Source organism: Alligator mississippiensis, chromosome 9 (genome assembly GCF_030867095.1).
Source record: "Alligator mississippiensis isolate rAllMis1 chromosome 9, rAllMis1, whole genome shotgun sequence".
In the NCBI taxonomy this organism is placed as follows: Eukaryota; Metazoa; Chordata; order Crocodylia; family Alligatoridae; genus Alligator; species Alligator mississippiensis.
The window spans coordinates 48423394-48449073 of record NC_081832.1 but is presented as its reverse complement, the minus strand read 5'-3'; the positions used below and the strand labels follow the sequence as shown (position 1 = coordinate 48449073).

The following is a 25680-nucleotide window of genomic DNA, read 5'->3' as shown; positions in this document are numbered from 1 at the left end:
GCCTGTGCTGTGTTGGCCACCTCTTCAGTGTGGACAAGGTGACAACTGAGGAGGCCATCCTGAAGGTCTGCAGTGTCCTCCAGGACGTGCTGGGGCATACCGTGCTGTGGATGTGCACAACCCCCTGAAGGTGGTGGCAGGGTTCTACACCCTGGGTTTCCCCCAGTGCATCAGGTCCCTGGACAGGACCCACATCCCCATCATCTGCCTCCTCCATGGTAATCACCTACTACTATTCACTCCATCATATTGCAGGCCATTATTGACCACCATAGTGCCTTCACCAACGTAAGTACTGGCTGGGCAGGCAGCATCCATGATGCTTACATGTTCTTGAACTCTTCCCTTCCACCCCTGGTGGAGAGTGGCTGCTTCATGCCAAGGTACCTGACCTCCAGCTGACCACCACCCTTCATCATCACGGGCTCCACCTACCTGCTGCTTTCCTGGCTCATGCAGCCCTATACCAGCCAGCTGGACCCCTGCCAGGCACATTTCAACAGATGCTAGTGGAGTGTGCCTTTAGCCACCTGAAGGGATGCTCGTGCACCCTCACTACCCATCTCAAGGTTGCAGAGCTCAACATCACTTGGGTCATCATTGCAGCCTGTGTGCTGCATAACATCTGTGAGGCCTGGGGAAGCTATTCCATGAGGCATGGGTAGAGGAGGTTCAGTGGGTGGAGGAAGCCTGTTGCAAACACCAGCTGCAGTGGCAGCAACAGCAATGCTCCCTCTCCCTTTCCTCCCTCACCCCAACGGAGGCCCCCAGCACACCACACACACAGCAGTGAGGGCCAAAGCACCCAGTGCAAGAGGCACTGGCAGACCACCTGCTCCTGCACTCCCTGTGGTAGGCCCCCAGGCCAGCTGGCCATGTACCCCAGCCACACCACACACGCCCTCACCACACTCACTGCAGACAGTTTTCTCAAAATTGCTTTATTCCCCTCCACAAACACAGAATCCATTCCCACTGCCCTCCCCCCTTCTCTCCTGAACCACTGAGCCCCTCCACCAACCACCACACCCATCACCAATAAAGCACCCTCTTCCACTTTAATGCAGACTATGTACAGTGTGCTCTGTGTACCCTCCCAGAGGGGAAGCAGGTTGGGGATGCAGCAGGGGCCACCCATGAGGCCAGGTCAGGTCTGCCCCACAGGTCCCTGACCCACTGAAGACCCCGCCTGCTACCCTTGCTCCAGGGTGCTCACTGCCAAATGGTTCCAGATGGTGGCAGTGGGTACAGCATAGCACAGGCCAGTGGAGTGGGGCTGCCCCTAACAGCTGTGGCCCCATTACAGCTCTGATTGGCCCTGCCACCAGCTGTGCCCACTGCAGATCCCAGAGCCCTCCAGCTCCTCCCACTTCCCCTCCTCCTCTTCCTCTCCCTCCCCTTTTCCATCCTGCTTGCTCTGCTTGTCACCAGGCTTCTCATCCCCTACCTTCCCCAAAACCCATGAAATCAGACCCAGGGGCCACACAGGGACCATGAAATTGCTGGACCCCTCATTCCCAACCTGCAGCCCCCTGCCCTCCCCAGCCCTGCCAGAAGCAGCTACCAGCTGCCCCTAGGCCCCAGGCCCCCAGCCCTGCCACAGCCTCTAGGTCCTACTTACCCCAAAGCTGTCAGGGGGCAAAGTGAGTCTGAGCCAGCTCTGGCTGGTCTCAGATTCTCATGCCCTACCCTTGCCCCTTCTCCCACTCCCTCTCCAGACACAGACAGGGCTTAGGGTTTCGTGCCCTTTTTGCAAGCAGCTTGTAGCAGGCTAGAACTCTGCCAGCCTGTGGATAGCAGTTTGTACAAGGGAAAACCCATGGTTTCCCACTTCAGAGAGGAAAATTTCCCATGTTTTTCCCCTTTAAAGGTGAAAATCCACATTTTTATGCAGGAAATGGAAAACCCAGATCCCTGCTTTTGAGGAATCAACAATTGGTTAAATACTTAAACTTGCGTATAGTGTTAAGACACTTTTGGAATTAAAGGCTTGTGATTTAGTTAGCATGTGCAGTGTCCTAGTAAGAACCCTTTTCTGTGCCTGTCCCATACTGTGCCTTCACAAAACAGCTACATGGCTACTTGATGCATTTAGTTATTTTGTCCAGGGAGTTATGCCAGGGGTGAATTTGTCGTTGTTTAAATAATGTCATACTGGTAGCAAAGGAGCCATGTATGTTTGTTCTCTTCCTCTCTCTCTCCTGCTTTGGTTCTGTGGCTTCTATAATCACACTTCCAGTTCAAAGTCTTTTTTCACTGAAGTTCCTTTCAGATAGCTTTCAGAGGGAGCATATGGGGGAGGAGGCAAATGCTCATACTCTTATGATTTAATGCAGGGTCTTCTGTAGAGCTTCTTTCTGTCACTGTATATTTGTGAGACCACTAGAAGACATAAATACAGAGAACTGCAGTTCCTTCAGTATTCAGTTAACACTCAGCCCCATGACTCAAGTCTTCAGCCTTAGTCAACTTGAAGAGATCAAGCCAGCTAAAATGTCTACCATGAAACTGCTTTGAAGACTGATGTATCTTGTAACTAACCCTTTTAGCAGAATGAATCTATGCCTCTAAAAGTCCTTTGGACTCCTAAGTACCTCTTTGATTTCTGTGCAGGAGCAACATTTCAATCTGCTTTTTATCTGCAGTTTCCCAGGAATTCATGGCCTCATATTACTAATTTAGGCTTGTTTACAGCCAGCCTGGCCATGTCCATGTTACATTACTGCAAGACAGGCTCCCTGGGTCTTCTGCTGAAAAGTATTCTGTAGCTTCAGTTGTTACAGAAGGCAATGGCCTCCATTCTTAGTGAAATGGACAGGTGTCAGCATCTGTGCTCCATTAACTGTGCTGGCTCCCATCTACTTCCCAGTACTTGTTCTGATGTGCAAGGCCAACTGGCATGAGACCAAAATACTTTGAGAGATTTCCCTTAGATTTTGTATTATGACCACTGAAGCACTTCTGCTGCTGGTCCCTAAATGTGTGTTTTTTGTAGACCAGAAAATGAGCTGTTTGCAGAAGCTGTCAGCAGTGGTAGATCCATCTGCAGCTTTGCAAAGGTTTAGTGACTTTGGTTTGCACAAAATAGCTTTGTTGAAGGTTTTGCTTGATCAGAGGCAACCTCTGTCATTTGATTTGGATGCTTATAGCAAGAGAAACAGGAGCACTTTGTGTTGTCTGTTGTGGGCAGTTACATTTATTTGAGACTAATGTGTGTAATATGCAAGATCTCACATTTGAGGAAAAAGTATTTAAATAATATTAGATTTTTTTCATAAATATACTATTGGGATTGCATATGGAGTTAGTCTGAATTCTGCTACATATGCTGCATGTGTATTGATTTTTGGCTGGAGGAAGTTGACAGGTCTGCCTGTTCTGGATGTTTTTATCCAGAGCATTAATTTAGTATCTATTATTACAGTTTTCAATTAAATAAGCAGAGGGGCTTTGAAGATTTAATCCCAGCAGGTCTTTAATCCTAGCCATTACCTTATTTCATGCTGAAATATTCCCTGCACTCCTAGTTATGGTGGTAGTAAATTACTGAATGTAATAATTCTGTGTGCCAGATACTGAACATCCTGGTAACTGTTTAGCCTGGGAATATGCAGCATGTGTCTGATGTGTATTATATTGCATTATGTCTTTAAAAGAAAGCTGGTGAAGAATTGTGTCCTTGCTAACATGAACCCTAAATTCCAGTGAAACTGAAAGCACTGCAGGCACAGGGCAGGGGAGATGAAATATTTTAAATTAATAGAATTTTTGCCCTTGACCTCAGTGGGAACAAGATTGGGTTGTTCTTGCACGTCTCAAGTATAAATAGTAAAACTGATGAGCACTTGGAAAACTCTCTCTTTTCCCCAATGATGAACTGCTGTGTTTTGTCAGTTTGTACAGCTGTACCTTTAGGCTGACAACTTGAAGTTACCTTGGCATTTCAAAAGATGAAATTACTCTGCTCTGCTAGAGGAGGTTCACAGACACAAAAATTCCATTTGGTGCAGTTTACAATAGTGAACCTCACTTTCAGAGATTCATTTTCAAGGGACTTGAGATACAGAAGTACTCAAAAGTAACAAAAGTATTAGAATAAATATAAGGAATTGTATATGATCTCAGAGAAAACCGACTCTGTTGAATAGCATATGCGTTTAGTTGAAATATTGAGCTACTTTAATGAGAATGCAGTAGCTCCAAACAGCAAAAGCAACAGAATGCAGTATTTTCTTTCTGGTAGTAATCCATAAAACATTCATGTTCATGCAAAAAATTTAAGGTTGCTGTAAAGTGAGGTCAGCCTTTGATTTGCAAAATGCCTCTATTGGATGTGATAAGCACAGAGATAGAATATTTTCTCACAAAATAAGTAATACAAATTATCATCTGGGCTGAGATTAAGTAAAAAAATCTCTCCAACCTCATCCACCAGCCCCAACTTGCCCAACATGTCCCAACCCATTCAGAACTCTCAGAAATGCAGATGATAAGCTCAGCAACATGACCTAGAGATCAGCAATCTCTGGCTCCTTGACATTAAAAGGAAAACTAATTTGACCCTGTTCCTAATCCCTTCTCTTTTAACCAGGTTGCTCGTAGCTTGAGCACCTTTAATAATTTTACCTACTACATCATGGGATCAGGAGAAATGTGGCCTTTCAAGTTGCCAGGATTCAGAAAGTTATATATCCAAGAGAAAAACCTGGTATGATTAATTCCTAAGCAGAAGTGAGACAATCATTCTTAAAGTAGGAACAAGCATTCATTTCCATTACTAGAAATCTTGGTGGGAAAAGAGAGTAGAAGTGATCCAGCCTGCAGCTGCCCCTGTTCCACGTGCTTTCCCCAGATCTGGGTGATCCTGGTCTGGGGAAGGCGTGGGGAGCAGCAGCTGCTCTACTCTTCCTGGTGCCCAGATGGAGTGGAGCAGTGGGGAGAGGTCCCTGTACCTTCCCCAGACCAGGATGTCCCTGGCTGGGGGGAGGATGTCTGGGGATCACTGCCCAACTGCTGCCCCTCTTCCCTCCCTTTCCCTTCCAGTCTGTGGGCCTATGGGAATGGAGGGAGCAGCAGAGCAATGCTCCCCATGCTTTCTCTAAACCAGTCTCCTGGTCACTGGAAGGCTTCCCCCATTTTAGATATCTCTGTACGATTATCTGTTGAGGGACAACTTTCAAACTAGCTGTAACGAAGATTTCACTAAATTGTGAATTGCTCACCCAGTTTCATATGTCTTCACTTAGGCAAGAGAGGAACCAGACTCCAAGATAAAAACTGTCAGGGCATGAACAACTGGTGCCTCCCGAGACTGTGGGGGCACCATAGTGGCAGGGACCACCCGCAGCCACCAGCAGCAGCGTTGGCAGCAGTGAGCAGCAAGCAGGGACTGCCCACAGATGCCGCCAGCCACATCAGCAGCAAGGGGGAGGGGTGTGAGTGGCAAACTCCCACAGAAGCCGGCAGCAGCTTCTGCCCCCACCCCCACCCCATGCCGGCACGTGCCCCTCCCCCCCCCCCCTTGCCTCTTTATGCATCACCTATGTGTCAAGGTATGTTAGGCAGGCTTTAAACTAGGCAGGAAAGGTATGAGGAAGAGCTTTGGCTTGACATAAAATTGGCTTATACTGCCAATTTTAGACAACAAGACAACATCCAAAGGCAGTTAATTGAATGAATTAACTCATTTACTAGTGTGATAGTTAGAATGAAGCTTAAGGTTGCCAACAACATACACATCAAGCACTTGACTCCTGGCAGCAGTCCAGCTCAGCCTTGGGAACTCTGCTAAACCTCCAGGTTTGAGGGGAGCTCTGCCCCTGCTCACCTCCTAGTCTGTTCCTTTGTGTAGGGTGTTTTAAAACTATCTGGGTATGAAGGCTCTGAGCACAGGAAGATTGCTGCTAGCAGTCCTGCAAATCTTTGTTCCTGACTTCTAGCCCTTCTGCCTCTCATTCCTTTTTTTCTGAATATCAGTGTAGACATGTATATGCAAGATTGTTAGAGCACGTTAAACACAAAAATTGCATTGCAGCGAAGTACAAACAAAACAAAAAGTTGCCAGTCTAGCTTCATGAGCAATTTCTTGAACTGTTAGAAGGAACCAGATGATTAATTGATAGAGAGCCAATTAATCGTTAAATAGAAAACATTTTGTTTTTTAGAAAGTACACTTAGTTAATGCTAACCAAATGGATTAGGGAGGGGGAAAAAAAGCCTTTACAATTATATTGAGAGAAAGTAGGACCATTATTAATGAGGTGTGGGATGAAGCCAATGATGCACTTGAAATTGTTGAACTACCTGCTCATTAAAACCTTCTTTTAATGAGAAAAATAAAAAAGGCATAGGGGCAATTAGGAAGAAAGGAAAACTATGTCAGTATTTCCACTGTTATAAAGGAAGGCACGTTAATAGATGGAAACATTGGAATAAATTGGCAAGTCAAAATTGGAGTAAATCAGCAAGATTTTGATATGCATGGGCTAACAACATAAAATTAGCTAATGAATTTATTAAATAGCTTGCAATTATTTATTTAAAAGTCATGTAGAACCAGTGACAGACTAGAGGACTGGAAAAAAGCAATTGTATTTCTATACCTTCCTTTAAAAAAACAAGTCTTCCCATTTATTATTAAGACTGCCTAACTTCATTCTCCAGTAAATGCTAAAATAAATATTGAAATGAAACCCTCAAACGTTTTATGTTCATATATCATAGTAAAGTGAGATTTGCTCTAACAAAAATTTACCCCTATATATTCAAGTAATACATATTCTGAATATTTACATACAAGTCATACTTGAAAAGCTGTGAAGCTGGAAATGAATATGGTCAAATGGGATAATGCACAGCAAATCAGATGAGTTAAAATATATTTTAAAATGTAGAAACCACATCACAAATAAGGATGTGATGATTCCTTAGAAGACCATTGAGAATACTGTGATTGGTTCTGGATATGAACATTTCAGAAAAAGATCACTGGAGGAACTGAATTATGAGAAAAGACTGAAAGCAACTAAGTGGTGACTAAGAAAAGCTATTAAACACTTAATAAGAATTTGCATTATGTCAACACCAAAGGCCAGATTCTATCTTTAGATACTTGCATCTCTTTTATTGCTGTTAGCTGGGGACACGTTGTACCCTACAGAGCTTGACTTTAGAAGGGGAAGGAGGAGTTTAAAGTGGCACCAGTTAGACAGGAACTGTGAAAAAAGCAGGAAGCAACTGAGCAAAGTTCAAATGCAAGCAATGGCTGACTAAAACTCTGAAGTCCATTAAAGAGTGGAGTAGTTTCATGCAAGGACAGTGTTTTGGAGGGCACAGATTTGAATTGACAAGGCTAGATTAAATGAAGTAGTAGGTCTTTTCTTTCTCCACTGTCTACAGTACAGTCTGTGAAAAGCCACGTTATCCTTTTAGCACAAGATACAATGGAATATAGTGAGGTAACCCAGATTCTTCCCAAATGAGAGTGTCAATATTAAAGTACAATGCACACACTCTAGATCAGTTTTACTAAGAAAATTATTTTTCACTGTTTTTGGAATGTAAGTGTTGGAAAATTGTTGAGCTCTTTTTATTGTGACCCATCTCCTTGACCAGATTTGAAGCTTCAGATGTTTTTGTTGAGTTCCTAAATATTCCCCAAAGGGAAAGGAAGAGAATGTAGGATTCGAGGCATAAAGAATCATTGCTACCTTTTTCAGACACTTAAAGGATTCATATTGATTTATGTAGGAAGAAAGAAGACAAAAAAGCAGCCCATCCTTTTATGGGCCATTTTATTGTTCTTAACTTTACCCAGCAATTGATTAAAAAGAAAAAAAAAAACTGACAGAAACCCAGCAATTTTTCTTAGCATGGGGGATGGAAGAAAGTCTTTCGAGCAAAAATCTGGCTAATTTGTATTATGAAAGCATTTTTCCTCTATGACCAAAGGTGTTGAATTGACCACAAAGAATTTCTGTGTAAAATGAGCTGAAGAAGATGAATTACACCCTAAGGCTGTTTATAGGCATTATGTTTTTCTAGGTTTAATCTGGACTACAGCCATCACTATATACACTTGGATGTTTGTAGTCCAAATTAAAATTGGCCGCAGTCCAAATTAACTAATCTTTATTGAATAAGGATTAAAATTAATACAGACTAGGACAGTCTGAACTAGACTTGTTAAACTGTATTGATTAACATGTATATACAGTGTTGCATTTAGGAAAAGCAATCCTTAAGATCTGAGCAGATAAACCCTGCAAATGTCAATCTCTGCAAGGAAGCCTCTGTTGTGTTGCAAAAACCCAATTAAGTTTATCAGGCACAAAGTACTACCTTACAAAGTCAAATGCGCCAACAACACCTCAGTCACTAAGTATCAGTATCTTAACTAAGCCCCCAGCTCTGCCCAAGCACACAGACTGCTGCTTTGTCAAGAAGGTGAAGAAGGGGGCAAGCTTTCATTATCAATAGTAGCTTTAGTTTATTGAACTAAAACTCGTTCAACAAGCTTTAGTTAAAGTGTCACGCCACCATTTTTCAGCATGGGTAAGCTGATACACAAGATTCTCTAGGCACTTTAATTAGAGCGGCTCTTGGACCCACTCTAATTAAAGCACCCCCCCCCCCACTCCGAGAGCACATGTATAAATGCCCTGAATTTCTAAGGTGTGCTTGGTAGCCATGTTGGTCTGACACAAAAAGACATACAAAAAACAGGACTCTTGGTTCCAAAATGATACCTTTTAGTGGCCTAATAAAAGGTATAATTTTGGAACCAAGAGTTCTAGTTTTTTGTATGTCTGAATTTCTAAAGCTTGTTTTCTTTGAATGAGGATAGATTTACCAAACTGTGGCACATCATTACTAATTTGTAAAGTTTACTAAACATTCTTTTATGTGGGTATATTAAAAAAATGTGGACACTCATGTTCGTATTTCCATTCATATAAAGATGATGCATTATTGAAAGAAACAGGGCAATAAATCCCTATTTGTTCAGACCATATTTACTAACATGAGGCTGCAAATAAAGTTCTGCACAAGTAATGTCTGCCAGGTCTTTTCCTTTAATCAATTCATTTTAGAACACAAATATTGAATAGTCAATTTAGAAAACTGATTGCCCAAATGTGGAACAACAATATCGCAAGTTATTAATTTAAAAAATGGTATTGTTCTTTCCAAAGGAAAATATGAATCAACCTCATAATTGGTTTCAATATGCCTGCTTTACTCCCTGTTGAGGTCATTTCTGCCTCTGTAAAATGGATATAGTAAGCTACCAGACTGCTTTTGTAGAATTTGTGCTTCTTCTGCAGATGTATAAATGGCAACACAAGGTGGGAATCAGTAATGAATCCAATCTAGTTTGTCTAACGTCCTTGGCTAGTCAAGTCAGTGGTTCCAGTGATTTCTAAAATTATATTGATTTTTTTATGTGTTCTTTCAATCTTTGTTCTGTTATTCTCCAAGGGATCAAAATTAGATTTGTAAATGAAAGGAAGTGCCTGAGGGCTGCTCCTTTTTTGTTTTTGTTTGTTTGTTTGTTTGTTTGTTTGTTTGGGGTTTTTTGCAGACTGGCACTTGCTTAAGTTTTGAATTTCTGGTACACTACCAGCTCCCATTAATTTTGAATAATAATTAGGCAATTCAGTTGTACAGTTATTGAATCACTAGAATTGTTTAATACCCTGGGATTGTTATCATCTGATTTGTATAATTTCAAATAATGTTCAAAGAGTATATATTGTATTTTATTTAAACTGGTGAGAATTGAGAAGTCTGTTGCCTATCAGCCAAGCAACTTTAGCTCACACCGGCAGAAAAAAATGAGAAACTGCCATTGAATTCAACTTTCTTCCTACACTTTGACCTATAGTCTCTTATAGACTGAGTAATTTGCCTTAGTGCTTTGACCTTGCCATCATTTGCATGCTTGTGACCAGAACAAACTTATTGCACTTCTGTCACCTAGTAGACATCAGAATGATTCTGCTGATTCCAGTGTCATTACACTAATTGAGCATCTTCCCCCATTGTGTTTCAAGTAATTTAGGTACAGTTCTTTTGAGACTCTTAAACTGCTAAAGACATAAAAAGAAGGCTACAAGGTTCATCAAATAAATGAAAAATAGATTTTCATAAATTTAATATCTTTGTATTATTTTGAACAATTTAAGTTGCTGCTTTTATTTGTGTCATAGGGGCTCTCACTTACCTGAGCCAGTATTTTGGGGGCACTTTTACATGTGTTGCCAACACGGTGCTGGGCACTTTTAGTTAGTGAGCTGCGCTAATTAAAAGCATCTATGTGTCACATGTATCAGTGGCGTAATGCATCCCTGCGCCGAAAAAATGGCAGCGGGGCACTTTGAACTGAAGCACATCAAACATGTTTTATTTCAAAGCATACTGCTGTCATTTTCTCAGCATGGAGAAGTGCTACGCCACTGATAAATGTGATGTGTGAGGCTGCCAGAGTGCATCAAATTATGTGTTCCAGCAGACGCGATTAATCGAGTCTCCTGTGATGCGGTCGATTTCCAGTACATCAGAGCAGGCTCCCTGCATGTGTGTAAGTGCCCTTTGTGGCCAAGGAATAGCAATTAAAGAGAAACTGATTTGCCAATTACTTCTTGATTGCACTGTATTGATAAGTTTATGTGAAGATCATAGGGAATGCATTCAGGTGTTGCAGGAGTGTTGGTTGTAACCATATTGACCTAAGGACATAGGCAGACAAGATTCTTTGGGTAAATGTGATATCTTTAATTAGAATAACTAAATAATTGGAAAAAGTGTTCTTTGTAAGCTTTTGAGCACAAACACCCTTCTTCAGACATAGGGAGACCCTGCTGTTGTTGTGTTCCCCTGGGTGGAATAGAAATAGAATATGCAAAATGCAGGTCTGTGAAAATGCAAATGTGCGGCAGTGAGGATCAGAAGCCATGGGAGAGACAGGTAGGTGGGGGAGGGGGAGGGAACGTTGACCTGCTGATAGAATGTAGCTGGTAAAATGTAGAGAGATTACTTTGAGTTACTGGATGGTAGGCAGGTTATAATGTGCTATAAATCCAATGTCCATATTTAGTCCATGATTTTTTGTATCCAGTAGATTTATGAAGTGAAGTGCATAAGCTTGTCTATGAAAGGTGTTTTGTCAATTGCCTTTGAGGATTAGAACTGAGAGATTGGAGAGAGAATGCTTGTCTTGTGAGAAGTGTGCATCCACAGGTAATTGGGTACTTTTGTCCTTGATAGATTTTCAGCATGCGTTCATTCTGGTACATAGTTGTTGTTTGGTTTCTCTTACTTATTTCCCTACATACACCCAATCTCTCAGTTGTAATCCTCAGTTTGAATTTACAAAATACCTTTGGGAGATGAGCCTATGCATTTCATTTCATAAATCTACTGGATACAAAAAATCGTAGCTGTCCTACTGGTGGATTGGGACAAGGGGCTGGGAAAGCATCCTCTTCCCTGCACCTCATTCCCAACCCTGTACCTGGAAAACTCTGGGAAAAACCTGTTTCTGGGGAAGGTTCCAGCCAGCTCCAGGCTGTACACAGCACAGCCTGGACCTTGCTGGGGCCTGCTCCAGATCAGGACAGTTTCTGGCCAGTCCCAAGCTGTGCAGAGCACTCTTCTCACAGGCCAGAGCTAGCTGGAACCTGACTCAAATCAGGAAAGTTCCTGGCCAGCCCAGGGCTGCACAGGGAAGCAACAATAGGCACAGGGCTTGTTCCCATGTGCACAGGGTGGGAGATCTCTGCAGCAGCAGCTGTCTCCCAGCCCCATGCCTATCAAGATCCTTCTCGCTGTGTTTGGGGCCAGGAGACAGCTGCTGGTGCAGCTGGCAGAGCTCTCCTGGCCCCATGCACAAGGAGAACAGCCTTGTGCTCCCTGCCAGCCCCCAGGCTAGCACCCAAGGGGAGCCTGGAGCTTCCTCTGACTACTGTAGGGGGGCAGAACAGGGTGGAAGCATCCCTGTACTAAGCTGCTCCTATTGGAAGCAGATCTGCTCCCAAGAGGGAGCACATGTAGACATGCTCCTGGATAGGCTTACTGTGTAGTACTTTTACTACACAGTGGGAACATCTACACGTCCATTAATGCACAGTGGTTACTGTGTATTTAATTTAGTATTTGTATAGCCAAGTACTAAATAAATGTGCAGTAACCAGAGTTACTGTGCAGTAGTGCTGGCAAACCCCTTTTTAGTGATGCTACTGCACAGTAGCCTAATAATACTGCACAGTATCATATTAGCACTGTCCATGCTGTGATGCGCTACTCCACAGTGTTATTAGGCTACTGCGCAGTTAGCATCTCATATAGATGCACCCAGTAAGCCTACTTTGAATTAATAGCACACGTAAACATGCCCACCATGTCCTTAACTGAGGGATTAAATTGAGTCTTGTGCCTCTTAAGATTTCAGCTATCATCTGGTGCCTCTTAAGCTTTTAGCAATTCATATTATTTGAAACACAGAACTACAAATTTTAAAAAAATTCCAAACAGTAATTCAATGCTTAAAATAATCTCATACCTCTTCTCTATGTAGTCTCTCCCCCTACCACCCCACCCCTCAGCTCCCCAGGATAATTAAAGACAACTGACTACATATCCTGCACTCCACCTCCCAATCACCAGTCCATTGTTTTTAAGTGCAGAATGGACCATTAAGTTCATACAGTCTGACTTGTTTATAAAGGTCAAAGAATTTCACATAGTCATTTTTGCATCAATCCCGTGACTTCTGTGTGAGCTATAGCATATCTTTAATAAATGTTTTGCTATAAAGTTGTAAGTAATAAAGGGTCTTCCATGTCTTTAAGTCAAGTGACTGATTCACTGTTAAAAATGTTTGCCTTGTTTCTTGTCTAATTGCATACAGTACAGGACCCTGTTATGCCTTTTCAGACTAATTAAGCTTCACCTGTAGTCAGAAACCTTTTTCCCCATGTAAACACTTACACATTTATAAACTTCTCTTTGATTAATAGAAGAAGCTTCTTAAGTCCTTTTGTTATCATCTTTTTCAGACCTGGAATTATTCTCATAGTTCCTTTCTATACTTCTTCCAAATTTTCAACATACTTTTTGAATTATGGATGCCAGAACTAGACACAGAATTCCAGTACTGCTCTTTCTCTTCAAGTTAAAATAAATTAACCTCCATACACCTGCTTGAAGTCACCTTACCTATTCATCCAAGAATTGCATTTGTCCTCTAAGCTACAGCATCACACTGGAACCTCATGCTCAACTATTTTCCTACCTTTAGAAAAGCCTATGTCACTTCCAGAATTGCTGCTTTCCAACACAGTCCCCATCATCTTGTATGTTTGGTTTGCCATATTTTCCACTGCATACAACATACCACTGCTCCCAGTCTAGGTCTAGGCACCTTAAAGTACGCCGCTTAGACCTAAACCCAGTGCAGCAAATGCTTGCTCACACCCTTGGAGTGTAAAGTTCCATGGACTTTAAGACCTTCTTCCCTGGGGAGGAAAGCATATCTTATGCACCAGAAAATTTTATATTTTTTTAGATATATGACCCTGCATCTGGCTATCTTCAAACACACATTGTTCAAATGACCACTTTACCAAATAAGCCATGTCTGTTTATATAACTGACCCATCCTCAACTGTAGATTTTACTTGCAATGATATTGCCATTGATAAAGCTAGTGAATAGAATTGTCTCAGAACAAGATCTCACATTTGAGATTCTCCCATTTACAAGTACTTTTTGCAATCTGTGCAACTTTTTCAGAAACATGCATTAACTGTCTCTGTTAATGCTTTTTTTCCCCTCAGTGTCCTAAACTCATTCTAGTTCATCTCCTTTAATCCTGGCAGATTGATTCAATTGCTACCTGGTGGGAGAGTGTCAAGTCCAGTTTTAAATGTGGCCACTGACAGCATTTCTAAACACCTAGACAGTAGGAGTATGTGAAGCAGGCCATATTTGATTTGGATTTGGCCTGATTCAGGGGACAGTGATTCAATTAATTGATTCAGATCACTGTCCTGATTCGATTCGGCCAAATCTAAATCTGAAGATTCAATGCTGATTCGGAGAATCAGCAATTCGGCCATAGACACAGTTTAAATGTTTTTTCTACATTCCTCAAGGTACCAGGTGTGGCTCATGAACGCTGAGATGGTGGGATGGATGGATCATCCCACAGGAGTGCGAGGGGATCCCCCACGTGCTCAGCAGCAGACCCCTCCAGCCCCTCCTCAGCTCAGCAATAGGTCACAGGGGGATTCCAAGAGCTGCCCCAGACCCAGGAGGCACCAGTTGCCAAGGTGGGGGCAGAGGGAAGTCTGCCACCGAGTGCACTGGGGACCACTCCCCATGCACTCCCATGGGATGCTCCATCCACCCCACTATCTCACCGTTCACGAGCCACCTGGTACCTTGAGGTATGTAGAAAAAACATTTAAAGCTGTGTCTATGTCTGAATCATCGAATCTCTCTAAAACAATTTGGAGGGTTTTCATTCAATTCAGAGAGATTAAAGGGTGTCCTGATTCAATTTGGATTCAGAGATTCAGCCACTGAATCAGGCTGAATCTCCGCTGTATCGAATCAGTGACCGAAGCTTCGCACAACCCTAGTGGGCAGTTTGTTCCAGTGCCAAGATACTTGTAGAGTTGTACCTGTTTCATAAAGTTGAGGCTAATATTCCCTTGTATACCTTAAGTCTATTCCTTATTGCTGTCTCATTGTTGACTAGGACTAAGATTCATATTCCAACAGGAAATCAAATTTTAAAAAATAAAGCTTGTATTCTTGTGCAAGTCAAAGCTTGCTTCCTTTAATTGTTCCATATATAGAATTACCCCAACCATTAAAAGGTCAAATAAACACTATTATGGTGAAAAAGCCAAGTGATATGTAGTTAAAAGCATTGAATCCCTCCAGTCTGCCCTTGCCATGCTTAGTCCAGGTGATGGTTTGGACTGAACATGATCTTAGACTGCAAATTTGGTCCTAGGTTTTGATTACTTTAAAATTAGGCACCCGCAAAATCTGACTTCTGAATGTTGCTAATGTGGACATAGGAAGATGACCCAGTGGTTGGGTTTTGGCCTAAATTCACAAGGAATCTTACACAAAAAATATGTGCATTAAGCTGATTTAGAATAATGGAAAATTAGAGTTTGAAGGGACATCAGGAGGTCATCTAATCCAACCCCCTACTCAAAGCAGGACTGTCCCCAACTGCATCATCCCACTCAAAGCTTTGTCTAGCCAGATCTTAAAAACCCCTAATGATGGAGATTCCACCACCTGTCTAAGTAACACATTCCAGTGCTTTGCTACCCTCCTAGTGAGAAAGTTCTTCCTAATACGTAACCTAAACTTCCCTTGCTGCAACTTGAGACAATTGCTCCTTGTTCTCCTTGCTCCATTATCTGCTACCATTTGAGAACAGTCCATCCTCTTTGAAACCACCTTTCAGGTAGTTGAAGGTAGCTATTATATCCCTCTTCAGTCTGTCTTCTCTGAACTAACTAAGCCCAGTTCCCGCAGCCTCTCCTCAGAAGTCATGTATCCCAGCCCCCTAATCATTTTTGTTTCGCTCCACTGGACTCTTTCCAATTTGTCTACACCTTTCTTTAGTGGGGCCCCAGAAACTTGACACAGTACTCCAGATGTGGCCTCACCAGTGCTGAATAGAAGAAAATAATCTGGCAATGCTCCTACCAATGCAGCCCAGCATGCTCTTAGGCTTCTTCACAACAAGGGCACACTTCTGGCTCATATTCATTTTATTGTCCACTGTAACTCCCAGGTCCTTTTCTGCAGAGATGCTGCTTAGCTAATCAGTCCCCAGGCTGTACTGATGCATGGGATTGTTCTGTCCTAAGTGTAGCACTTTGCCTTGTTCTTATTGAACCTCATGAGATTTCTTTTGGTTCAGTCCTCCAATTTGTTGAGGTCTCTCCGAATCCCAGCCCTACCCTCCAGTATATACACTACTCCCCCCAGATTGGTGCCATCTGAGAATGTGCAGGTATGTGCTGTATTCATTGCCTCAATGAAAGGGGAATATTTCTGTCCAAACCCGTATCTGATTATTATGAAGGGTCTACACATGAAAGTTGTTTTTCTTTAAATCCAAAATGATTAAGCTAATTACAAAAAGGAACTGTTATTCTGGGTTATTATTCCAGAACAGAAATGTACTCAATCCAGAATAACTTCATACGTAAACAACTCCTTAGTTTAGTTTTGGGCATATGAGCACTAAGTACCAGGGATCCTAGTTTTCCATTCACCACAGAAAACCACAGAAAAATGAGGAATCTGTGTTTTTCCATGAACTACCAAAAGCACAGGAGTGTCCCACGGTGATTTTATTTTTGCCATGTTTTTTTACCTCGGCCAGTGGCCGGGGGAGGGGGGGGGGGGTAATGCATGCTGCTGATTGGCCAAAAGGCAGGAAAATGAGAAAGCAGCAGCAAAATGCAGCAACAGCAAAAATGAGAAAGCAGAAATAATACCGCTCACTGCAGGACAATGCCGCACTTTTGGTAAGTCATGAATAAATGCTGATTTTTGTCTTTTTACATGTAGATTTTCCATTTTTTTCCCCCCATGGAAAATCTAAGATCCCTACTAATTACTATAACTTAACACTATGATGTAACAGTTTTGCAGAACACTAACTGAGAAGTATGACAGCAGTCACTGAAGTTCTAACATTTTATAATTATTTTTATTTATTGAAAAGGAACTTAGGCAGTGTTCAGTTTCCTTTAAACCACAGGTGCTAGGGCTGCATCCGTAGGGAGTTCACAGGCAGACTAGGGCTTTGGGGTAGCTGCAAGACAAATAGTCACATTTGACTCTAAGTTGTTTTTTTGGGGCCTTTGTTGGTTTGTTGTTATAACTCCTGGCAAATAGTAAGCATTGACATATATAGTTATTTTCAGCAATACTAAGGAAGCAAGGTTTCTAAGCTATAAAATATATAAGAAAGAGGGGAAAGATTTAAGTATGATATATGTTTCCAAGTCCTTATATTTTCTTAAAACCTGTATATAATGTATTTAATATACATAAGCACATCACTGCGTGCCCTACTTCTCCTAAGAAAACCATGTAGACTTGAGGCCAGTTACTCTCTTGATATAGTTGTGTTGGACTTCAGCAGAGATGAACATGATCTCAAATGTCTCTGTAACAAGCTCTTTTGTTAACATACAAAAGAGAAAGGAGCATCCTTTTCTGTTTTCACTTAGTCTAACGTAGTGTCTTTGTCTAATATGTTTAAAACTGTCTGCTCTGTCACTTCCCACTGATGCTTGCATGCTCTTCTTTGACTAGCATCCTCAGAGAACTACTCCTGAGTATTGTTGAGTTGTTTATACATGCAGCATACACTACTGCTGTTTGGAACAGCAAGTCTACTGCTTGCCCTTTCTACTCATTGTTGTTACTCATTGCCCTGGGAGCAGAATTATAAATATTTCCCTCTAGTAAGAAATGTAGGGTATTGTTGCACTCTGAGGTATTAATTTTGCTTTTAAGAACTGAAACCAGTTGCAGAAAGCAGGTCCATGTTAGTGTTTTTTCCTCCCTTTATTATTTTCAAGATCTCAGTATTCCGATTCTTTGACCTGCCCATCATTTTAATAAAGCAAAGATGGTAACAAAAATAAATATTTGTCTCTTCTTTCAGATAAAATTGAAGATGAATTAGAAATGACAACAGTGTGCCATCGGCCTGAAGGACTGGAACAGCTTGAAGCACAAACCAATTTCACAAAGAGAGAACTTCAAGTGCTTTACAGAGGATTTAAAAATGTAAGATCTAAGGTGTTGCAATGATTTGGCCAGCGTGTTTGTTACTACCACTGTCTGCTGCATGGGACTAGAATTACCCAAGCATGTGGCATAGCCATACTGGTAATAATGAACAGAGATTCTTCTTTATGGCCCTAGGATTTGGCAGCAGGAGAATTTTAACTTCTAAATCCCTAACTGCCACAGTAAGGTATGCTTTAAAAAGCTTTATAAATACCTTTACAGCTCTGTAATCATCTTAAAATTGGAGCTGAATAAATACTCAGCACATAACTTACTTAGCAAATTTGCTCACCAAATGTCAGTAAGCACATGGTGTTTTCCTCAAATGTACCTTTAATTCAAGATCATGTGGTGATATTTTTCATTATTTATTTATTTATTTATTTTAACCCTTTGAGTTGATCACAGGCACTCTGCTGCTAGCAGTCACTGATTGATATTCAAATGTGGGCTTAGTCATAATTAGTCTTGCCATGTTAGTTTTGTTTTCACTGGGCAAACATAGCTCTGATGATCTGAAAGGTGTCTCACAGGAAACCATAAATATCTGAGCCCAACGCTTCATTCCTAGGTGAAATGAGATATTGATAAATGTAAGGACCAGATGCAGAGTTTATTTTTTCCTCTTCTATTCAAATAGCAAACAATTGCATGTTCAAGCACAATACCTGAGCCTAGGCCATTAGATTGTTACTATTAAGATAATAAGAACAGCTATAGTGAGTCAGAGCAATGGTCCATCTAGCCCAGTGTCACCACAGGTTTGCATCTGGTGTACTTCATGGACACACCTAACACTGCCCCTTTCCCCGGAGACCTTGGCACACACCTACTTCACGTGCACCAGGCTGCACCTTTCTTCCATCTCCTCCAGAAGGTCCTGCTGTGCCTCACCAAGCCCTATGACCTCCTAGCCAACCACCTCCTGACTCTGGCCAAGCTGGCCTTCTGTAAGACCAGAAAGGAGGTTCTGGCTGGGAAGAACCCAGGCAATGGTGGGGCTGTCTTCCTGTCTCTCCTCCACTCACGTTTCCAGGCAGAGTTTCACTGGTCAGTGTCCACAGGCTCTCTCGACTCATTTGTGGGGCAGTGGGAGCTGGCCAGTGTACTCTGCTCAGTGTTCCCTTCCAGACCCCTTGTTATTAATGTATGAATTCACTCCTATTCCTGTTTTATTTTTCTTTATCCCACATAATAAGTTGATGTGTCCTCATTGGCTTCCCTTATTAAGGGTGGCTCATAGCAATTCATGATGGGCCAAGCTCATGACCACATGGCACAACAAATAGACCTACTCCAATAGTGACAAGGGTGGATACTATAGAGGTATAGGACTGAACCAGACAGCTCTAGAGTGATCTATCCCCTATTCAATATCTTCCCTGGATCCACTACAGTGGGTTTACAGAGACCAAAGAAAACATCACCAGTCATTCTGTTCAATACCCGTTAGTAGATTTATCCATTAATTTATCTAGTCCCTTTTTGAACTGGGCAATGCCATCTGCCTCCACCACCTCCTGTGACAATGAATTCCACAAGTTAACAATGCATTGTGTACAAGAGTACTTTCTCCTGTTTATTTTAAACCTGTCACTTACTAATTTCAGCAGGTACTCCTTGGTTTTGGTTTTCTGGGAGTTGGTGAAGAGCAGTTTCCTAGTCACTTGGTCTATACCCTTCATGATTTTATAGACCTCATGATTTTACTCCCCCTTAGCCTTCTCCTTTCCAAACTGAAGAGTCTTAGCCTTTTTAGTCTCACCTGGTATGGCAACTGCTCCATGTCCCTAATCACTGTGGTTCCCCTTCTCTGTACCTTTTCTCATTCTACTACATCCTTTTTTGAGACATGGAGAGCATAACTGCACACAGTGTTCAAGATGTGGGTGCACCATAAGATAAGTTAGTATTTGTGTTAGATTACACCTAAGAAGCCCAAGGTGGGATGAAGGCTCCTTTGTGATAGGCACTATATAACCACACAGCAAAAGGCAGTCTCTGCCCTAAGGATTGAAGCAGAGGTACAGCTCATAGAGATCCTCTGGTCAGAACTTTGCATTAAGCAGCTAGTGTATTATTTACATATACAAAGTATGTTGAATTTCCCTTGCTTAGGAAACTCCCACATTTTGCAGTTTGCTTTCCTCCTGAATCAGGGCAAGAAGTTTACATTTACCATGGCAAGGAAATTCTGAAATATTTATCGTCACAACACTGATACTCCTTGGATTCAGGATGCCGTCCGAGTCAGTGGAAACCACACCAGTAGACCAGTAGACAGGGTGCCCATACAATTTGCCCCATACAGTTGAGCCACCAAGTCCAGCAAATTTTACTCTGCATTAGTCTGATACTTTTATTAATGTCTCAACTTTTTTCATGCTATTTTAATGCTGTATTTTGTGATATGCTTTGAGTATATGTTGTCATCTTCATCCACCTTTTCCCCCTTTCTACTATGTCTGAGTTCTCGTTTAATTTGAAGTGTAATATTATTAATAGTGAATTTCTGTGGAGCCTGCTGAACTATAATATTAGATCTTTTATTGAATTTTCAAGAAAAAAATAATTAACCCTTCAAAAATGTAATATAAAGTGTATATTCAGTGGATTATGTGGCTTACACCCTGCCCATCCCAGCTTGGTTCAGCAGAGAATTTGGCTGTATTAATAATGTCTCTTAATCTTCATGTCCTGTGGAAATTATTTGCAAAGCCTGGGTGCTGGCATAAAATAGCAAAATGGGACTGAGTCTGATCTCATAGATCTTTGTGCCTTCAGATACAACCTTGAAGTGTCTCCTCACCCAAGCAGTAGCCCTGAGAAGAGTGCATCTCAGAGATAATTATCTAAGGCATGGTTTCTTCTGTTTTGCTCCCAAAGGTGCAGAAACAATTTACTGCAACCTTTAAAAAGGCACCTCTTATTTCCCTTACCCCATAGATCTGGGCAACAGGTAGCCAAACTTCACCAGGCCCTCTCCCACTTGTTTGCAGACAGCTGCATCAGAGAGCAAGGGACATACTTCTTACTAGACCAAAGACATGAATAAATCTTATTTTCCTGAGGGGTTCAGCAGGCAAACTCCTTTTCCCACCCTTTTTCCAGTATTTTTTTCTGTGTAGTTTTTCCATTAAATATATATTCTGTGTTCATTCTAAATATATTATAAAACACTTTATCCAATATTGGCCATAGCAGGTCAGGAATTGGTTTATATTTAAGAGACTAAGAGACTCTGAAAAACTTTTTTATACTTGGTGTGAAATCTGTGTGTATCCCTTATATAGATCTTGGCTGAATTTTATGCTTCTCACTCTCTGAGAAGAAGATAATGTAATGTGTCCATGTTATTGCAGATTTCCTATTGGCAGCTCTGTCAATATATCTGACACTGGCCCCTGTGCCATCCTAATCGTGTTATTGCTTTGCAGTATAAATAAATGGACAGTCAGGGCAGGAATAATGACTACCAAAGTTCATTTAACTTGCGACCTAAGCCATTTTCTAAGTTCATCTGCATTGAAGGTCTCAGAATTAATCACAGTGCTGCCAAGATCTTGCTTTATGCTGGATTTTTAGGACAAAGCAATATTAAGGCTATGTTTTTGTTCTACTGCTAAGATTTTAATATTTTAGATATAAATCAAAATGAATGCATGGAATTTTGCAGCCTATAAATCATCATTGCAATGGGATTGGTAATTATACACAGAAGGCACAGTGATTCAGCTGTTACCGTATCTTCTGTAATACTGAGCCATCTGCTTTTTGGGATGGTATTACAGTGCCATCTGGAGATTCAAAACCCTAAAGGGAATACGGTCTTTTTTCTCAATCTTGCTTGTACAATCACAGTCTCTTAATCAACTGAGGAGCCACTATTTAATTTACATGGTTATGCCTTGTTATTACAGTTGAAAACACTTTACATAAAGCTCTGGGTCTTCAACTAAAGTGGGACTAGAAACAACAGAAATTTGCAGTCTCTGGTAGACCATTGATACACCCCATTAAGGAACCTGTAGCCAACATTAAAGAGAATGGTAAGATCCATTCTTCTGGTCACCTACATTGAAAAGGGATGTAGCCAAACTGGGGCAAGAGCAAAGAAGGGATACTAGGTTATTCAGGGGAGTGGAGAACCTTTTTGCAAGAGGAAATTGAAAGATATTGGCTCCTCCCTTGCTTGCTCCAAGGGCCTTACGGCTAAGGGCAAGCAAAACTTGGGGGCATCTGAACCCCAAGCCTCCAGGCTTGGGCCTGCAAGTAGGATACCCACCAAAGGATTTGGAAACGTCTGATGCCCCTGGTGTGGATGGAGGATGTTTGCCAGTAGTAGGGCCACTTATGATTCTGGACTCTTGAATTTGGAATTAGTTTTGGCTAATTTGGCCTCAGATACAAACTTAAAAAAAGAAAAAAAAAGAAAGGTATTGGCTTGCTTAGCCGGCAAAATAAAAGATGATGGGATATATTTGTTGTCTATAAATACAGCATAAAGGAAAAAGAACAGTGTAAGCACAAACTAAAAGGCAACATTGGTACAAATGGATATAAATTGCTCATGAGTTAACTTTGGTGGAAGTTAGAAGAGAAGTTAGTTCTGAAACAAGCTCCTTATAATGAGTTCTGCATGGGGAGGTAAAAATTCTCTAACCATTTCTAAGATACTGCTTGGTATATTTATCAGTAGTATTATAGTATATAATACTAACATGGTTACCTTCATTAGAACGGCACTAGGCTCCATGCTTCTTCTATTCATATGTCTTATGCTACTAGATGCTTACTTTCTTTAGAACTGATTACATGAACCTGAGAAGCCTAGGGCTACTGTAAATACTGCACTGATTCTGAAGTGAGCAGGGCAGTTTGGGAAAACAGTTATTGACTGTAGAGAATTTTGCATAAAACACAAAAAGCAGAACTTCTGCTCAAGATGTGTTTCTGTGTGGGATCTCAATGTGTTGGCACAGTCACAGTGGTAATGGTAGTGGCAAATGGATCTGGCCTATAATGTTAAAGAAAAGGCAGATGACCTGTATTAATCATGTCCTAGGCTCAGCATGTTGTGGATTTTGTGTCAATATAGTAAAGAAAAGACAAAAATAAGCACCTCCCCCTCAATGCCCACTTTCCCCATATCCCATTAATTCAAAACCTTGTTTTGCTATAAAGAAAGATCCCCTATTTAGATAGTAATATTTATCTAAAAGTGAATACAGTGCTATGGAAGTGCATGTTAACTCCCATTGTCTTTAAGGCAAATCTTATTCAAAGCACTGGGAAAGGACAGTGCATTTAAACTGCTTAAAATATATATTTGCATAGATAAACTTTTGCTGCTTTCTGTGGAATTTAAAACGAACACTGGACATATCTGCTTTGCATTACAAGAGATATGTCTTTTGAGCCAGCTATATTAAGTCAAACTGTAGCACTAATGAGGCCTCTTGAGCACTATTTGGCATGTATAAAACAAAATTGTGATCAATTAAGTGCAAATGAATTGGTACCAGCATATGTGTCTGAAAGCAATCCAGTTACAGAAAGCTGAAACAGGTTGATCAATGTCAGAAGTGCCTTTCTGCAGCACTCCTTAAGGCTGGATTCAAAGCCTCACATAGCTTCCAGATGGAGCATCAGAAGAGAAAATACTCATGTGGAAATTCAGAAGGTTTAATCATGCATACAGTCCAGAACTGCTGTTACAGCAAGAGCAGCTTACAGAAGAGTCAACACAACAAGGACACACAATGTAGTGGTGCATTTTTCTGGATTGATCTTCTAAGTTTATAAAAGCAGCATTACAGTCAGTTACTTGTCCTAATTGGACAAGCTAAGATTATACAACATGGAAAAATGGAGAGTTTAATGGAGATTCTTCATAAAAGCATGAAGAGTTGTGAGAAGTTCAGTGAAAATGATCAGTCTGCATTTTTTTAATTGTTCTAAAATGTTCTTCCTATTAAAGTAGGGTGTCACTTAGTGAAATGGCCAGCAGACACATTTTTAAATGAAGTGAAAGGAAATCCATCTTTACATAATATATTCAGCCTTTGAAACTCATTGGGTGCATCTACATGTGCATTTAAGTATGACTAAATTTAACATGCATTAAGCTAATGTGCAGTAAGCAATTTGTGGCAAGTGTCTATACGTGCAGCAACTTAGCACTAAAGTTAGCTCCAAGTCCCTGCAGCCTTGCTATGTGCCCCAGTGGCTAGGCAGCACTAAAGTTTGTGCCGGGTCATGTTTACGTGTGTGTTAATGCACTTTAACTAATCGCACCTAAATTTGATATCTGCATTTGCAGGTATCAAATTTAGGTGCTACTCGCCTGATTTCACCATTTTTAATGTGCATTAAGGACATGCACATGTAGACACAAGCCCGTTATGTGCCTTAAATTAGGCTAAGGAGCATTAATCTGTCTTGTGTAGATGTGCCTATTGTTGCAAAAGATATTGTAGTGTGGTTGAAAACGAGAAAGGGAGCATAACTTAGTTACACATTACCTTTCAAACACATTAAATGCTCTAAAGACAGGTGTGTCCATATGCTAAGACAGTAAAAGATGAGCTAAGTACCCTCTGAGTATCTCAGAGTTAATCCTGTTCAGACAAAGGTGATCTTCAACTGGCATTAGGTGGCTCATGCTGCAGTAACATCAGTCTGCTCCATAAAGCTAATAACAGCAATTTGTGGTCATCCAATATCCCAGGAGGCATTGCTCCCAGCCCTCCCTACGTGGACTAGCTAACCTCCTAGAACCTTGTGCCCTAACCGATCTGGCCCACAGAGGGACTTTGTTCATCCTGCAGCAAGTCCTCAGTCCCACCTGGTCCAGGTGCTATCTGGCCCATGGTGCATCCCACTGTGCTCAGGCATACAGCAGAGCTGGAGTAACTGCACATCTGGACTCCATTTCCTGGGAGCCCTGGCCACGGCAACTCCTGACTGCTGCCACTGCCAGCCCTAGCCCCATGGAGACTGCCTAGGAATAGCATGGGCAGGACCTGAGCCCCAGGGTTAACACACAACCACAGCCCCAGCCCACCCCACACAGGGGATCAGGGTCCGTACAGTGCCTGCTCTGGACCTGCCCACCTCAGTCATGATGAGTGGCAGTGGTGGTGGCTGGACAGAAGCTGCTGGGCCTGGGAAGAAAGCGGGACCAGGTAGTGGGTACAACCGCCTCCCCTCACTACTGCCAGGATCTTCTCGCTGCTGCCATCTGTGAGAAGCCTGTGCCAGGGCTGCCCTGTAGCTTCTTCCTGCCACCACCACCACTAGTGCCCCATCCAGAGTACCTCGGGTTCCCATGCCTGGTAGAGCAGTGGTGGCAGTGGGGAGGAGCCATGGGGCAGCTCCAGCATGGACTCTGGGTGGCAGCATGAAAAGGGCTGTATAGTAGTGAGGGGGAGGCAGCCGCACCCACCACCAGGTCCCACTTTTTTCCCCACTCCCAACAGCAGTTTCTGCTCAGCTGCCACCACCACCACCTCTGTACCCAGGCTGCTGCCGAATTTGAGCAGCAGCTCCAGATCCTTCTCACAGTAGAAGAGTGACACAGAGGGAATACTGGTAGTGTCCCTGCTGAAGCTGCTTCCTGCCCACACCAGCTCCCCACCCACCCACAGCCACATCCCACATAGGGAGGTTTGATGAGCTGTTGCTGTGGGGATGCTGATCCAGCCTGCAATAGCTCCCCAAAACTCCCTATGTGACCCAAGGGCCCAAATAATTGCCTACCCCTGCCCTAGACTGACAGCTGGGGGCAGCTGCAGGAGAGGGGAAATGGGGAATGGGAGGAGAAGGGGGGAA

The 25680-nt window shown here is 42.1% G+C and overlaps 1 protein-coding gene across 3 annotated transcripts in view; it reads left to right on the top strand.

Moving 5' to 3' along the window:
* KCNIP1 (potassium voltage-gated channel interacting protein 1) overlaps positions 1–25680 on the top strand; it is a 135319-nt gene that overhangs the window by 83424 nt on the left and 26215 nt on the right. For all 3 annotated transcript variants that reach the window (XM_019487130.2, XM_019487132.2, XM_006269700.4), the window contains one exon: positions 17720–17844. In XM_019487130.2, the coding sequence (XP_019342675.1) occupies positions 17720–17844 (125 nt within the window). The remainder of the gene's footprint in view (positions 1–17719; positions 17845–25680) is intronic.